General features: G+C 43.5%; 1 protein-coding gene across 2 annotated transcripts in view; it reads right to left on the bottom strand.

The window, feature by feature from the left end:
* The window catches only part of Cdc16 (cell division cycle 16), a 23,315-nt gene extending 10,756 nt beyond the window's left edge, over positions 1 to 12,559 (bottom strand). The window contains exons 1-12 of one of the 2 annotated variants that reach the window (XM_028766323.1): positions 12,362 to 12,559; positions 11,211 to 11,265; positions 11,026 to 11,123; positions 10,007 to 10,045; positions 9,334 to 9,474; positions 7,518 to 7,677; positions 6,376 to 6,467; positions 5,926 to 6,059; positions 4,643 to 4,722; positions 3,545 to 3,594; positions 2,309 to 2,382; positions 1,378 to 1,503 (exon numbers count right to left, since the gene is read on the bottom strand). In XM_028766323.1, coding sequence (XP_028622156.1) covers positions 1,378 to 1,503; positions 2,309 to 2,382; positions 3,545 to 3,594; positions 4,643 to 4,722; positions 5,926 to 6,059; positions 6,376 to 6,467; positions 7,518 to 7,677; positions 9,334 to 9,474; positions 10,007 to 10,045; positions 11,026 to 11,123; positions 11,211 to 11,265; positions 12,362 to 12,409 — 1,097 coding nt within the window. In that variant the 5' untranslated portion in view covers positions 12,410 to 12,559. The remainder of the gene's footprint in view (positions 1 to 1,377; positions 1,504 to 2,308; positions 2,383 to 3,544; positions 3,595 to 4,642; positions 4,723 to 5,925; positions 6,060 to 6,375; positions 6,468 to 7,517; positions 7,678 to 9,333; positions 9,475 to 10,006; positions 10,046 to 11,025; positions 11,124 to 11,210; positions 11,266 to 12,361) is intronic. The other variant, XM_028766324.1, reaches the window with a different exon arrangement.
* Positions 12,560 to 17,224: the final 4,665 nt, after the last annotated feature.

Raw genomic sequence — 17,224 nt, 5'->3', positions numbered from 1 at the left:
ATGTGAACTGTGAGGACATGATGGTAACTTATCTACATGTGAACTGTATCTACATGGAAAATGAGTGAGTCAGTCCTTGTAAGTGACGTGACTGCAGTGGTGACCAGAAGGCAGTGAACTGTCACTGTGTATGCAACTCTTCTACGTGATTACAGACAATGGAGAAAAACTCAGTATAAACCATGGTAACGAGGCCAGGCAGTGGAGGTGCACGCCTTTAATCCCAGCACTTGGGAGGCAGAGGCAGGCGGATTTCTGAGTTTGAGGCCAGCCTGGTCTACAGAGTGAGTTCCAGGACAGCCAGAGCTATACAGAGAAACCCTGTCTTGAAAAACCAAAAACCAAAAACCAAAAAAAAAAAAAACAAAAAACCAACAACAAAAAAAAAAACCCAACATGGTAACGGATTCACCTATGAGGTATACGCTGATTCACAATAACACAGAGGAGGTACATAGGGGCACAGCTAAAGTGAAGTGTTTGAAACTATACTGCTTTAAGATGTTGCTTCTCCATATGATGATCACTAAGAAAGTCACTCTAAACAACAATACTCAAAAGAACTAAAATCCAAACTGCAAAATATTTAACATAAAGGAAAGCAGTAATGAGAGAGCGAACACTGACATGAAGGGTAGGGAATGAGCTAATGGCTGAAATAAGTCTATCTCACCATGTTACATGGAAGTGAATACACTACAGTAAAAAATACAGTTTTAACATGACTTAACCCTATGTTGCTTCTGCCTCTATTCAGAGACTGCAAGGGACAGCGCTCCCTAACTGCTGACTGACAGTTCACACACTACAGTAGGGTGGTCCTGAAAGGATGGCAAACTAACAAATGAGAGCTGGTGTGGCCACGTGACCAGGTAAGACAGACGCTGAGACAGGGCTGTCACCAGAGACAAGTTTGGACATGCTAGTGATAAATAACTCAGGGCATCAAGGAGCTGTAATAATTACACATCTAAGAATTAGCAGAGATTCAGAACACATAAAGCAGAATTGTTAGAAAGTCAGAGGGAGAAACAGCATCAGAACTGCACATACAGCAGCGAATACAGCTGCAACAGTGGCGGTGTTGTGATTTTACTATGAACACATCCATTCTTCACGACCATGGAAAGTAAATGGCTCTGTGTTCAAGTCTCCCCTAGGTCTCATTTCCTTCTCTCTCGCACTGACTGGAAGAGAATCACAGCAGTCCCTTCCCTCTATTGCCACAGTCACATATAAATACAGACTGTTAGCTAACAGACACGTGTGACAGTTTTGTCTAATTCAGGACCCAAATGATAACAATATTCTTAAGAGAAACGCCCTGCACTTGGCAAGGGAAGTCCTTCTTGGCATTGAGTCAGGCTGTGTGCCTACCCTTTCATCAGCTGTGCGGCTGTGAAATAGGCAGCCATGGCCTGGTCGTGCTCACTCTCCACTGCGAAGGAATGCCCGTAGGCTATCCAGGCAGGCCCGTAGGTCTTCTCTAACGTGGTAGCTTTGCTGAAACAAAAGCAATATTCAAATAATGTATTTATTCTCCAACTTCTAGGTTTGTATATGTACATGGCATCAAAAACAATAACATCAACTGACTAAACTGCTAACAAATGTACAACTGTTGTTAATGCTGCCAAATGAAAGGCAGTACATAAACGTTAGAAACTTCAGGCGAGTCCTGTGTTTTTTAGATAAGGTAATACAACTGAACTCATTAGCATTCTGTAGGCAACTTACAAATACTATTTACACAGCAGTCCTGTTACCCAGGGTTAGCACTGGACTTACACAGCAGCCCTCTCTGTTACCCAGGGTTAACACTGGTGGCTTAAATGGCCACAGAACGTGAGCCTGCTCTGACAGGTACCATGTCAGGCTCCCTGGGTGCATATTTCCTAACAACCTGCAAGGAAACCTGAAACCACAGCAGATCATACAGGGACCTACTTACTCAGTGGTCACACCAGGTTACCTCATCTCATTCATAGTTTAATGCTTTTTCTGTTAACAAAAGCTGAAGGCTGACAGTGTAAAGGAGAACAACCCTTCCAAACGACATTATTGTTTACTATGCTCATGTACAAATCAGACAACACAATCAAGGTCTTGAGTCCACGGCCCACATCCCTGCTACATCTCTGCTTACAGCATCCTACGGAACGGTATACACATAACCAGTGCACGTGAGCAGACTGGCTTAAGGGAGGATCATTCATGCTACTTTAAAGGACTTACTGCACTAAACCTATGAGCAACAATTCTCCTCTCACAGGTTCACTACATAGCAAAGAAGAAAACAAATTCATACCTGAGATATCTTCTGGCATGCTCATTTTTATGACCAACCATGAGATAGTAACATCCCACCGCAAACCAAGATACCTAAAAAGTCCAATATTTACTATAACCAGAGACACTTAACCTTGAACTGGAATCTAACAAGGTAGGCCAGACAGAGGGTGGGTTGGATGTTCTCAACTCCTAAATTTTAGGCTAAATTAGGGATTCTCTGAGACCATACACGTTACTAAGGTCCTGAATAGGAACAGATACTGTGGTTTTCCTGAGGTGGCTCCCACTGAAGTCAAGGCTTCTGAGCAGCACAGCTGCCTGGGCTCTGGCTTGACCCTGGCTCACCTTTACTTTCTAGCTGGGCTCTGAGTTTTAGGTGGCTGGATTCCCCTACACTGGTTTCAGTTGAGCTGGACAAATTCTTTTTTTTTTTTTTTTTTTTTTTTAGGTTTTTCGAGACAGGGTTTCTCTGTATAGCCCTGGCTGTCCTGGAACTCACTCTGTAGACCAGGCTGGCCTTGAACTCAGAAATCCACCTGCCTCTGCCTCCCAAGTGCTGGGATTAAAGGCGTGCGCCACCACCGCCCGGCGACAAATTCTTTCTTATTGAGAGTCGGCCCTTACTCACTGGCTTTTGTCTTAAGGACACAGCTCTGATCTGATTCTGTTTTCCACTCTTAGCTCTCTAAGCACAAGCTCAGTCCAGTGCCTTACATGTGCATACAAAAAGCCATGCGACAATTATGTCCTTGGGAAAGGGAGGCATGACTAACTCATACTGTTGTGCTTCTGCACAGTAGTAAAGGAGTATGTATACTTTTATAACCAGAGAAAAACGGTTTTAATCAAAGTTATTGCCTTAGTGGAAATAAAAATGATTTCATGGAATAAATAATAAAGCTGCTTGCTATTATCTCTAGAACTAGAACATTCTGTCTCACTGCTTTAACATAAAACAGTATTTGTGGAACTGGAGAGATAGCTCAAGGGTTAAGAACACTGACTGTTCTTCTCGATGTCCTGAGTTAAATTCTCAGCATCCACATGATGGCTTACAACCATCTATAAAGGGATCTGAAGCCCTCTTCTGGCATGCAGGTGTACAGGCAGACAATATTGATACATTAAATAACACATACAAAAACACACATTATTTGCTTGAACTTAAATATATAAGCTACTGTTTACATACTAGCAAAATATTTTCTTAAAGTTCACATGACAAAAAGAAAAAAGAAATTGTATTACTTACAGGATTACTTGGATATAAATCCACCAATTTGTGAGAAAGATAGAAAAGTTCTGTTTTAGGAAAAAGGGGAAAATATATTTGACATGAATAATCTAAATTTCAGATCTGACCAACTTGCACACGACAATCTCATCACTTCTTCCTCTAGGTACAGATCCACCTGCATACAGCCCTCCTCAGCCCAACAGCTGCCACTGAGCACTGGCTACAACTGTGTAAGTGGAGAAGGGCACAGGGTGGGCCACGTAAGCACACGTCCCAACCGAGCACTGTAGGTGAGGCAGAAGTTCTTCTAGAGCACTCATCTAAGAAAGTCATGTGCCTCATGCCACAGGCTAGAAGGGGTATGGTATAATCAAACTGTCAGCCAAATTCTCATGTTCATCATGTAAGTAAGTGATAAAGACATGTGCCTGACTTAGCATTCATGGTGACATGTCCTATAGCCACATATCCTACAGTACACTCTGGATTCAGTATTCTGGGTGCTTGCTTCTAGGAGAACTGATGTACAGACCCCCGGGCAGAGGTCAGTGAATGCAGGGCTGGAGCTTCTCTAAATGTTTTCCCCTCTTGACTAAACTCATCATTTGGTTTCAAAAGACTTAAGTATAAATATACTGCCCAACAAATCAAATGTTTCTCAAATGTTAAAATATGGGAAATATCTACTCCCTTTCCATTTCTAAATATTGACTTAACTGTTTGTCTATACTAATTTCATACTTAAAAAACAGCAGGAAGGAAAAACAGTCAAAATTGATACTAATGAAGTATGATACTAACATACTCTGGACCACAAGTTACATCTGTGAAGAGGAGAGGGAGCAGGAAGATGGGAAACCCTTTGCTCTGCATCATCAGTCATCTGACGATGATGGCATTCCTGCTGTGGGTCCACCATGCTGCATCTAAGTAGCCAGGATTTGGAATACCGACTTTCAATAGTTCAGAATGCTCATAAAAATAAATAAATACGTAAAGCCTGGCCTGGTGGCCTACGCCTATACTCCCAGCATTTAGGAGGGAGAAGTAGGTCAGGAGTTTGAGGTCACCCTCAGCTGGTAAGATTACAGGACTGGGGACGGAAGCACTCACCATTTGCTTTATTCAGCTCCACAAGAGTTCCTATGTGCACAGGTAAACAGTTTGCATGGAAGGGATCTTTTTCCATCACTCTGAAAGTAAAAGCAACACATTACCACCTGGAAGGCAGTGGGATAGCAGTCCTCCTCACACGGCCCCCATGCTCAGTCACTGTGCATCAGGTGCATGATGCTGTAACTGTAATACTTCACTTCAATTAATTATAAAGGAAAGAGAAGCCAGGCCTCACAGTGTATATTTACAACACTAGCTACTCAAGAGGCTGAGGCGGAAGGATCACAAGTTCAAAGCCAGCCTGGGCAATTTTGTAAGACTCTGTCTCAAAATAAAGAGGGTATGGGATGAAGCTTGGGGCAGGACCCTTGCCTACAATGGACAGGCCCTAGGTCCAATCTCTAGGATCACAAAAATAAAATAAGCACAAATAGAAAACTGGTTTAGTTGGAAGGAAAACAAAACAAAAGCCAGGTGTGAGGTGTGTTAGTGGCACACCTTAATTCCAGCACTCAGGAGGCAGAGACAAGTAGATCCCTGAGTTTGAGGCCAGCCTGGTCTACAGAGCAAGGAATAGCCAAGGCTACACAGAGAAACTCTGTATCAAAAACCAAAAACCAAACAAGCCCCAACCCCGTGCTCCACAAAAATTTACAAAGTGTAACCGGGCTGCAATGTCTGAAGACACGCAGTGGGAGCTGGTATTAGAGGAGGTGGTTTAGCAGTGAATCTGCAGGACAGGGCAGCCGGGGACTGTCACAGGACTGCCTTAGAGCTAGCAGGACTAAATGAGGAGGTTTACAAGACCATGGGCCAAACTGGTATTATCAAACTATCACCTCTTGGGTTTGCATGTCACAAAATACTTTGGAAAGAAGAGGGACCTTCAGAGGGTTGAAGCCTGGACTGTGGTGTGGCTTAGAGGCCAACAGGCTCTTGGTGGTTGGAGACAGGTTTTGCTTCTATCTTTTGCCTTGTCATTGTTCATTTATGTATAAATTTCTCTGTTTCAGTACAATTAGCCCAGGGAAACTGTCGGTCCCACATCAGTGGATGGGGAGGCCGACACGCATCTTCTTCCCAAGTGACTGTAGTGAGCCTACACATATCAATAACTTGGTGCCTGAAACCTGCTCTTTTAATACAGCAACCTGTTCAATACGCTACAAATGGTAAAGGTAACTTCAGTCACCAATTAATGTAAGCCTGTCAGAGAATGTGTCTGTGGATTACAGTACAGACGGAAGCTCACACTGACACAGAAACACGAGGATACTTACGCAGAAGTAAGCTTGTAGCACATCTTAAAGTCACAGTTATAATAATGTCTCTCAGCTAAAGACACTACCACATCCAGATTCTCTTGCAAGCCGTCCACTGACTGGGGAATGACGGTTTCACTGGGCTTATTATACTGAAACAGAAAAATGTACACATGAAGTGAGCGATAGCAAAGCAAAAGGAAGAAGCAGTCCATGTTATACCTAAGAGGTGAGGACACGGCACGAGGGGCCGTGAGCCTCTCAACACATTATTAACTGGAAGATATCCTGACACACCCACTGCACGCATAGGCAAGTGTGTGCACGGACACACACACACACACACACACACACACACACACACACACAGCATACACATATACAAAAGTAATAAAAGGAAAAAGGCCAATGTGAAGGGAAGATGTAAGGTACTGACATAAGAGAAACATTAGCTGAGGTCTCCCTCACCTTCTTTAATTTGTTCTCAAATACAAATCGTAGCAATTCTTGTTCTTCAGCACAGAGCTTGCTAAGAGGCAGTGAGTCCAGGAGTTCTTTTTCTTAAAAACAGCAAGAAAAAATAACATCTTCAAATATTCATGGGAAAAGAGCAATTGAAAATACTCTTCTATAGTGCTCTATGTAAATCAACTCGGGAACATGAAATCAAAGTACAGTAGAGAATCCTTACAGTGTGGCTGCTACTGGAGAGCTGGGCCAGGAGTCCTCGGTTGGTTCTCCTCATCGGCCCGACAAACCCAAGCCTCAGTGATGACTACACTGTCAGTATGGCCCACTCTCTGAAAGGCATCCCGAACACAGAAGGGCTCTCTCCAGGATCTTCAGCCTCTACTAGATGCCGGCAGCCATCGTCCTACCTGTCCCTGTCCCTGTCTTTAGAGCCCAGTGGTTTATGAGGCAGTATTTTGGCTAGGTCTGTGTATGAACCCCATTACCACACCAACCCCGTGTTCTCTGCTCTGCTCTCCTGATTACCCATGTCACACAGCCGGTTGTGGCTCTCAGTCTCTGGGGTTAGAGTCACACCTGCTGTCAGAGCCCAACCTGGGAAAACTAACTGGAAGATATCCTGACACACCCACTGCATGCATAGGCAAGTGTGTGCACGGACACACACACACACACACACACACACACACACACACAGCATACACATATACAAAAGTAACTAATAAAAGGAAAAAGGCCAATGTGAAGGGAAGATGTAAGGTATTGACATAAGAGAAACTGTTGATTAAGCTGCTCTGAAATCCAGACTTGGAAACAAAGGGACATCACGTGTGTCTAGGATGAAAATCACTGACTCTTGTTATTAACTCTCCCTTAAATCACTTCTCATAAAGATTTCATGCCATCACAGCCCTCAAAGACTCTACCAGCAAAAAGCAGTGCAGCACACTGTTCTAGGATGTGCTTCACACATGAAGACACTAAGAAAGCTAGGTGCACTTAAGCACTGTCTACTCTGCTCTTAGTTATACAGACTTCAGAAAATAAGACAAGACAAGCAATTATTCATTCTACACAACAGCCATAAACACGCACGCACTCGTGCACACGGGGATGGACAAACACGGGGCTTTCCAAACCTTCCTGTGCTGTCAGCATGTGGTGTGATGTCAGCAGGTCAAAGGCCTCGAAGCAGTAGACGTCGAGCTTCAGAGCCTCCTTGTAACTGTAGGTGGCCAGCGTGCGGTTGTCCAGAGCATCATAGATTTTCCCTCGGAGAAGACAGATAGAGCTCTTTATCTGCTGGGAAAATACAACTGGTGACGTGCTAAGTAAAATTAATTTTTGATCTAGCGATATATACTATTAGAACACTGAGAAGTCTTTACTATGTCTACAAATGTCATCTCAACTGCCAAAGCACAGTATAACCAACAGACGTACAGTAGTCTCACCAGGCTAGAATCCTAACACTTGGAAAACTGAGGAAGGGGGATTTGCAAGTTCAAGGCCAACCTGGGCAACATAGTTAGGTCTGAGGCTAGACTAAAGCTTCTTTGGCCTGTCTTCCCTGACACTGATCACTGGTGACTTTATGCCAATGAAGCTTTGTACCTCAGGAGTGTGGCTTCAAAGCATGTCTCCTGATGATGACGTGAGAGTGACAAGAGACTGTATAAAACCAAAACGAAAGACAAAGTCTGACACGTAAACCAAATGAGAAGGCCTAGAGTATTAGACCCTGGCAGCAAGACAGCTCAAGGTTGAGGTGAGGAGTGGCCAGGGAGAGCCCAGAGCCCAGTGCCCAAACTCTGGAGCTGACGGTTGTATGTGCTTCTGGGTAATCATTTAATCTCTCGGCCTGTTTCCTCTCCTCACTTGTGATAAAAGGGAAATATACGTTAATGACAGAACTCTGTAAGGCCTGGAGATGTGGGTACCTCTGGGGTGCGGGCCATCCTGCTACCTACCACCAACAGAATGTAGACTCTGATTCCTGTCAAGACTCTAAACCTTAAGAAACACATTAACTGAACTTAATGGTGATTCACAAATGAGCAACTAAATCGAAATTTAAAACATACTGGACACTGGAAGAGAATCTTAGGCTTAGGCAGTTTTCTCTGGAATATTTTAAAACATAATCTCATAAAACAATGCATTACAAGTATGCCATGCATTCATAGCAGGTAAGTTAATATGTAAGAGATCCAAAAATAATCCCAAGATAGTAAATACATGCATTTCCTAGTAGAACATTAGTATACTTCTAAGTACATAATTAATAAAGAGTAAGGGAAGAGAGATACCCAGATGCGTAATATTCCTGTATTATTAGAATGTACAGGAGAGTGACCAGGTTCCAGCTCCTTCATAACTATGTTATAAAGGAGACAGGTGAATATGTAGGTAACAAGTAAGGAATTTGAAATCTCTCTGGATGATAAAAATGTCCTAAAGTTGCTAGAGGTAAAATCAGCATAGATTTACCTCACTAAAAGCCAGTGGACCATACACTCTGAATGGGTGAACTCTATCTGTATGCTGTGAGCTGTAACCCACTAAAATAAGAGGCCAAGTTAATAACCTGAGCTGTCATCAATTATGTCAATTAAGTCTGTTTCAATTTTGTAGAATTATAAATAACACAAACTCAAACATTCTTTCTTATAAACAACTGAAGCTAATTAAGATTCCTCTTCACATGTCCACACCACAGAGAGGAGAGAAGACGTTCCCCGCACTGTGTGCAGCTCCAGGCATTGGTGAAGTCCTAGCTCAGCCTATTCAGAGGGCATCTATATCCTTACAGTTTCCCACCGATGCTCAGTCAGAAATGGCTGACTCTGGCTACCTGAAACAATCAGGGAACCAGAACTTTTTATACACATGTATTTTTTGCCACATGGGCACTTCCTACAGCTGTTACTGAAACATGCTAACTACATCACTCACAGAGGACTGTGACATCTCCCAGTCACTGGAAGGGTCTTTGGAGCCACTGTCATCCTTCAGGTACTTCTCAAAGAGCCTTCTGTTAATCGGTTCCTCCATATCGAGGATGTCCAGAGCCTGCTGGTGCTCTTTTGCAGCATACTATGAAGAAAATACAAGTTCCATTCATCACCCATGTCTTCTATATATTTTTTTAAATTTTATTTATTTTATGTATATGAGTACACTGTAGCTGTCTTGACACACACCAGAAGGGGGCATTGGGTCCCATTACATATGGTTGCTACAACCATGGAGTTGCTAGGGATCAAACTCAGGACCTCTGTTTAAAGAGCAGTCAGTACGGATGATTGTGAGCCACTATGTGGTTGCTGGGATTTGAACTTAAGACCTCCAGAAGAGCAATCAGTGCTCTTAACCTCTGAGCCATCTCTCCAGCCCAGTCTTCTAGATTTTTAAATGTCAATAAATACTATATCTATTATTTAAATGCCTAAAGTACAAATAAGAATCAATATTTTATAGAAAATAATACTAAAAAGGACATTCTTTATGAAATGCTCTGCTAAGTCCCATTCTTCAGCTTCCGGACAAGAGCTGCCACACATCCATGAAGGACGCATGCTGCTCAGTCACACTTTGACCAGATGAGACAGAAACGAAGCACACTTACGTGACATCTAGCTGCAAGGTATCGGCAAGCCTCATACAGCTAGAAAAGAAATAAGTGAAAAAGTCAAATGCTTTACATGTGTAACATGTGTGTGTATTGTATAAAATAATACACATCTACTTTAAAAAAGAGAACTTAAGCATGGAGAGTTTTAGAATTTCTCCTTTACAGCTTAAAAAAAAAAAATAGAGCCCCAGTCTGTTTAGCCCATATTCATCATCAAAAATATGTTAAAGGCACCAAGGATCCAAGACAAGCTATGTGACTGCAATCCCAACCACACAAGAGGATGAGACAAGAGAATTGCCCTGAGCCCAAGACTTAGAAGCCAGACTAAGAAAAACAGTGACAAGTGGGCTGTCAAGCCAGCTCAGGAGTTAAAGGTACTTGCCACAGACTGAGGGCCAGAGCCTGGTCCCCAGAGACTCACATGATAGGAGAGGACAAATCCCATAGGTGGTTCATGACACACACACACACACACACACACACACGCACGCACGCATATAATATTAAAAAGCAAAATTTTAAAGCAAACAAAAGCAAAACCACTACAATGAGACCTGTTTGCATCACCCACATAGAGCAGCTAACAGTGCCTCGAACAAGGAACCCAATGCTGCCTTCTGGTTTTTAGAGGCACCCACACTCATGTGGCACACACACAAACACATGAATAAAAATAATAATAAAAAAAATCTCTTAGCTAGGTGTGGTGGGACATACCTTTGATCCCAGCATGAGGTAGAGGTAGATGGATATATCTGAGTTTGAGCCAACCTGATCTATAAACTGAGTTCCAGGACAGCCAGGGCTACTACATAGAGAAACCTTGTCTCAACAACACCCCCCACATCCCCCCAAAAAAATCCCAAACAAACCGATAAAACATTTTTTCACATAAAAATAAAAAAATTCAAGCTCTTTTAAATGTTAGCTTAATAACAGCACACACCCAACATAAGAACCTAATGACATTGTAGACAGCTGGGAAACTGAGGTTCAGTTTTGGTACTTACCTTGTCCAGCTTGCGTGACCGGAGTGCATGGGCTGCTCTGTGGTACTGTGCTGTGAGGTAAAGACACTGAGCCAACCAATAAACATCCTGGGGTTCCTCTGAGGAGCAAAAGGACACAAGTGGTCAGAGGCTCATGGGGAGATTTCTAAAGATGAATTAGGGGAAATAAATTGCATGTCACTCACCATGAGAGAGTGAAGCTACCTTGTCTGCCCAAAACAGAGCACTTTGATACTGTTGCTGCATACAAAAAGCAAACACAGGGTGACTGCCGTTGCCCCCACAGTTCTGACAGATGTCTACTAATACAAACCCACACACCAAATCAACAACTCACTACAACACGATGTAGCACAGGCCCACCAGTCATCTGTATTTTACAGCTCAGCTAGTGTGAGTTTTAGCTCATTACTGTAAGAACTTCATATATACAATTCAAGATAGCAGTTCACTACCAAAAATGTACCAGCTAGTATCTAAAAACGGTAGCTAAGGGATTGACGTGCAGTCATCTAGAACGTCTGGTACTGACATCTATGTAATAACACTTTCCACAATCTCCAATGAATCCCAAAGGAGAATTTAGTAGAGCACCAGATCAAATATTTCAAATTAAACCCATAACACATTAACAGTCACTGGTCATGGGCAAAGTCGCCTCCCAGAGCCAACTCTAACAAAATTTAATCTGACAGCGGAAAGACTTTATGAATTTGTCCTGGTTCGTGCTGAGCTCTTACTGCCTCGGCCTCGGTTCCCCAGGATACATTCAGAACAGGATTGCCAAATGGATGGCCAGGAGAAAGCCTTCTGGACCCGAGAATCTGCTCAGAACAGGTGCCCCCAGAGTGGAAACGAGGCCCACATGGTCCTCTCTACATCTTAGTGCCAAAGAAAATAATCACAAAACCGACAGCCTGTTAGCACACAGCAAACATTTGGCTCAATCACTTAGCATCTATTCCGTTTTCCATTTACCGGGAGAGCAAGCATTTTAGCAAAACCAAATGACATCACAATGACGTGGACCCCAGAGACACACCTTCCCTTAACACTCTCTGCTGTCCACTCGAGGGAGGCTGAAGATGTAGCACTAGGTATTGTTTCCAGTCCTAACTGGAGACAGCTTGCTTGTATTCACAAGTATTCTATCAAATAAGAGCCGCAACTAAATCCTCTCAAACATCCTAGGGCCCAGCCAGATTCCAAGGCCACAATGCAACCCTCCTGCCCCGACCCCGCTTCCGCAGTCCACGTAGGATCTGAGCGATCAGGGGCGCGCTCCCCGCCAGGCCCCACCGCCCCGAAGCCCAGCGTCCGGCCACCCGCCGCGCACCTGGTCCAAGTACTGCCGGACGCGTTTGCGCAGCGGCTCCAGGTTCATGGCCGCGAGGCCAGGTCGGACACCCGACACCCTCTCGAGCCTCCGCGCGCCCTCGGGTGTCGATGAACCTAAGCCCGCCGACCACCGCCCGGATCAGACCCCGCGCGCCACACGGCACTTCCGCTCCGACAGGCCCTACCCCGGAAGTCCTCTGCAAAAGTGTCCCCCTCGGGTGTGTGCCCACTCAACTGGTTCCGTGGCAAGCTCTGGAGCTAGACTCCTGTTCCCAACCATTCGCCTTTGTCTGGGAGGCGGTTAAGGGTATCTAGAGGGATTCCGTGCCTTCACGGAGTGGAAGAGACGCTTCTATGGCTACCTTTCTCCCCATCAGATATTTTTGAGACCGAATTTTTCTCTCTTCAGTCCTGGGTGGCCCAGAGCTGTCCCTGGGTACCAGACTGGCCTCTTACTTTGAGACTCCTTTACACACACACACACACACACACACACACACACCCCTCCTTGAGTGCTGGAAATACAGATATGCATCACCACACAGGGCATTTTGTGTTTTAAAAATTCCATTCTGTGCATGTGTGTTGCTTATTGAAAAGTGTAGAGAATGGCGCTACTCAAATGTTCTGCTCTCCGACGAGCAGTTGGCTGCATCCTTTTCTGTGAATGTATACACATATGTATGACAGTAATATTTTAAGGATCTACACACACACACACTCCCGTCGTCTCCATTTTTAGCTATTGATCCAATAGCTAATCATTGACTTGAGGTGGGTATGTGGCAAGGTATAGTTTACCGTATTTACGGTTGTTTCCGTTCATTTTATGAATAGAATCATTTAGAAAGAATATTTGTTTTGTCACCACAGGTGGTAAACATCAGAGACAGGAATTTAATCTTTAAATCAGAGAGCTAGTTATCTGAGAAAGTAATAGATTAACATTCTAACACCCTGTTCTTTTCATCTCATCTCCAGCCAAGAAAGCCTTATAAAGAGTTAAAAAGCTGGGCAGTGGTGGCGCACGCCTTTAATCCCAGCACTTGGGAGGCAGAGGCAGGCGGATTTCTTCTGAGTTCGAGGCCAGCCTGGTCTACAGAGTGAGTTCCAGGACAGCCAGGGCTATACAGAGAAACCTTGTCTCGAAAAACCAAAAAAAAAAAAAAAAAAAAAAAAGAGTAAAAAAAAAAGAGTTAAAAAAAGTTAATTATTCCAAAGTTTAATATCGCCTCTCTGGTCAAGCGGTCAGCTTTACTCCTGAGATGATGTTGGTGTGTGTCTCCATGTCTCCTGTACTTCTTCCTTGTTCTCTCTCTGTGCAGCTGGGCTTGCATCATCCCAAGGCTGCCGAGACCTTCATTCTTCCAGTAGAGACCCTTGGGACAAACAAACCATTAGCAGTGTGTACCTGCTGAGCTATTTGCAATATGTATTGCAGGATATTTTTTCCTACAGTATGAAGTACAAGTGTTTGCTCACAGAATATTAAGGTGCTCCATCTTTCCTGTCTGCGGTGTATTTTCCTGAATTGTCTGAGTTTCCCACGATCTCTCTGAAAAGCCTCTAACAGTGCTAAGGAGTTCCTCTTTTCCTTTGGTCTCCAAGATACGACGACTACAATGTATCCTACCTAGCACATCCTCTGCTTCCTTTCTGTACTTTGTATGTGTGCATAATTACAAATATATCTCCTTTTCTACAAAAAAGTGAAAGGTACAATATTTCATTCTGAGACTTGCTTTGTTCACCAGAATACTTTAAACACTTTTCCTCATCAGAAGCCACCTTGTTCTTTGTAATGTTTTATAGTGTTCTCCAATCTGTGACGGTAGGTCCCATGTGACAGGGGAGAGCTACAAATGTGGCCCAACGGAATATCATAAACTTTCTTAAAACATTATGAGGTTTGTATGCGGTTTGTATGTGTTTTGTTTGTAACTCAATTGTGTAGTTCTCAAGAGTGAACTTTGTGTCCCAGTGTCAACAACACCTGAATATTTTTTGTTGCATCCATCACAGTAGATTGAGCTATGATGTAATTCAAAGGAACTCTTTATCTCTTGCCTGAGGGGCTATGATGCTCAAGGACTGGACCACTGGGTGCTGAGATATTTGGCAAAGCAATACTCTTAAGTTTATTTACAGAGGTGTTTCTGGATGTGATTAATTTTGAACCAGCAGAGTAAAGCAGAGGCCCTTCCCAGTATGGGTGGGCCTCTACATCTAACCTATTAAAAGACTAAACAGGACAAATTCAGTCTCTGCCTGCCTGTTAGACACGGGATGTCAATGTCTCATTACTGTGGACCCAGCCTTTGCTAGGGCTGGAACTCATATCACTAGCTCTTGTACTAATAGCTTTTCTTCTTACCTTGACTAGATACCTCATAAGAAGCAGCGTAAAGGGGAAATGGTATATGTTAGGTTATACTTTGAGGGGACATTGTCATGGCAGGGAAGGCATGGTGGCAAGGGTGCAAGGGAGCTAGTCACTCTATGTCTGCAGCCAGGAAGCAGAAGGATAAATGAATGCCACTCCTCAGTTCTAGCACTTTCCTTTTTGATTCAGTCTGGGATTCCAGCCTACAGGATGCTTCCACCCACATTCAAGATGGCTCTTCCCTCTTCAGTTAAATCTTTCTGGGAATATTTTAACAGACAGGCGAATAGATCTGTTTCTATGGTGATTCAGACCAGTTGACAATCAAGATTAACTACCACGGTCCTCCTGGGTCTCCAGCTGGCTGAATATAGACCCCAGGACCTTGCACCACTCACCATTGTGTGAACCAATCCCCAGGACCTTGCAGCACACACAATTGTGTGAATCAATTTCTATCTTCTAATAAGTCTCTCTTCTTACCTCTCTTCTCCCAGCCTCCTCCCTCTTCTTCACTGGAAAATCTAAATCCACACAGTGACCATTTTCTCCAGGAAGAAGAAAATGAGCTCTCCAAGCTGGCAATATAACTTCTCCTTTCCTTTCAGTGGTAGTGGTGAGAACAGGGGATAGAGACTGGTCAGGCCGTTTTAGGGCAGGGACTTTAAAAAACCATCAGTTCCATTCTGGTCCTTGACCAGAAGGCAAAAGTGTCCTTGCCAGAGGCCAGAAATGCCAAAAATGTTTGGGCACTTAACTACCCTAGTTTGCTTTTCTGATGCTGTGATAAACACCACAACCAAAACCAATCTGATGAGATGTCTTGCTTAGGGCTTCCGTTGCTGTGATAAAACATCACAACCAAAAACAACTTGGTGAGAAAAGGGCTTCATTCATTTTATACGTCCTGATCACAGTCCATCATGAACAGAAGTCATGGCAAGAACCAGTATCATGGCCATGGAAGAATGCCACTTGCTGGCTCATTCATCCTGCCTTCTTACAGCATCTGGGACCACCTACCCAGTGGTAGCATAGCTCACGGTGAGATGAGTCCTCTGACATCAGTCATTAATCAAGAATATGCCCCTCCCACCAGGTTTGTGATCAGGTCAATCTGATCTAGGCACTTCCTTCTTCCTGAGGGACTATGGATTGTGTCAAGCTGTGAGCTGAAGCTTACTATGTTGGGGGCTCTATGGTGTTGTTAGTTTTTTTTTGTTGTTGTTGTTTTAAGATTTGTGTATCTTTTTACATGAATGGGTGCTTTTGCCTTCAAATATGTTTGTGCATCATATGTGTGCAGTAACCACAGAAACCAGGATATTGGATCCTCTGAAACTAATTACAAATGGTTTTTAACCACCAAGTACAGTGGTTCTCTCCCTAATCTGTGACCCTTTAATCCGGTTCCTCGTGTTGTGGTGACCCCAGCCATGTCTGAGCTCCCGTTTATTTGACATAAGTGACCAATAAGATAACAGAGATATCTAATATTTTCTGCCTGCCAGGGTTGTTTCCTTATTTTATTTTTATGTGTATGGGTGTTTCTCTTTCACACGTGTCTGTGCCAACATGTGCATGCAGTGCCTACAGAGTCCAGTAGAGGGCACTGGATCCCTTAGAACTACAGTCAAAGATTGTTGCCAGCCACCTGTGAGAACCGAGGTTGCAGTCCTGTCCTCTAAAAGAACAGTTTAGTATTCTCAGCTGTGGTGCCATCTCTCCAGTCCCCAATACATTTTTAAAAACCCATTTTAAAAAACAGATTTAAATAGTGAATTTAGCTTGAAGTATAACGTCTTAGTAAGCAAATCACGCCCATATTTCCTAGGTGTGCATGAAGTTCATACTTGAACTTTTTTTGTTTGTTTGTTTTTTGAGACAGGGTTTCTCTGTGTAGCCCTGGCTGTGCTGGAACTCACTCTATAGACCAGACTGGCCTCGAACTCAGAAATCTGCCTGCCTCTGCCTCCCAAGTGCTGGGATTAAAGGCGTGCACCACCACTGCCCGGCCATACTTGAGTGTTTTATTCTTCCAGTTGTCCTCATTTATGAAACACTTTGTTGTTGCAAACATCAGTAAGTGAAAATCATATCTTTGAACCACTTAATTACTTAGTTTCTCTTTCCCTTTCCTGATCTCCATAGTGACCACCAGTTCCACTGAGACCATGGTAACATTGGAATAGATTGGATACAACTAAACTTCTGAATAGTTCATTGCAAAGTCTCTACATTACCCTGGCTATCCTGGAACTAGATAGACCAGGCTGGCCTCAAACTCACCTGCTTCTACTGGCATTAAAATTGTCTGTCTCCACACTTGGCTCTATTTCAAAAATCTTGAGGTTCTTCAAATAGTAACCAGCACCCACACAAGAATGCCATTCCAGTTCCTTTCTAAGTTCCATTCTGATAGTCCCCACAGACACTATACACACTGATCACACACAGCAGAAACCCTCCACAGACACT

Source organism: Grammomys surdaster, unplaced genomic scaffold, assembly GCF_004785775.1.
Source record: "Grammomys surdaster isolate TR1022 unplaced genomic scaffold, NIH_TR_1.0 167, whole genome shotgun sequence".
Lineage (NCBI taxonomy): Eukaryota > Metazoa > Chordata > Mammalia > Rodentia > Muridae > Grammomys > Grammomys surdaster.
The sequence above is the reverse complement of the archived record's forward strand: the minus strand, read 5'-3'. Positions and strand labels throughout refer to the sequence as shown.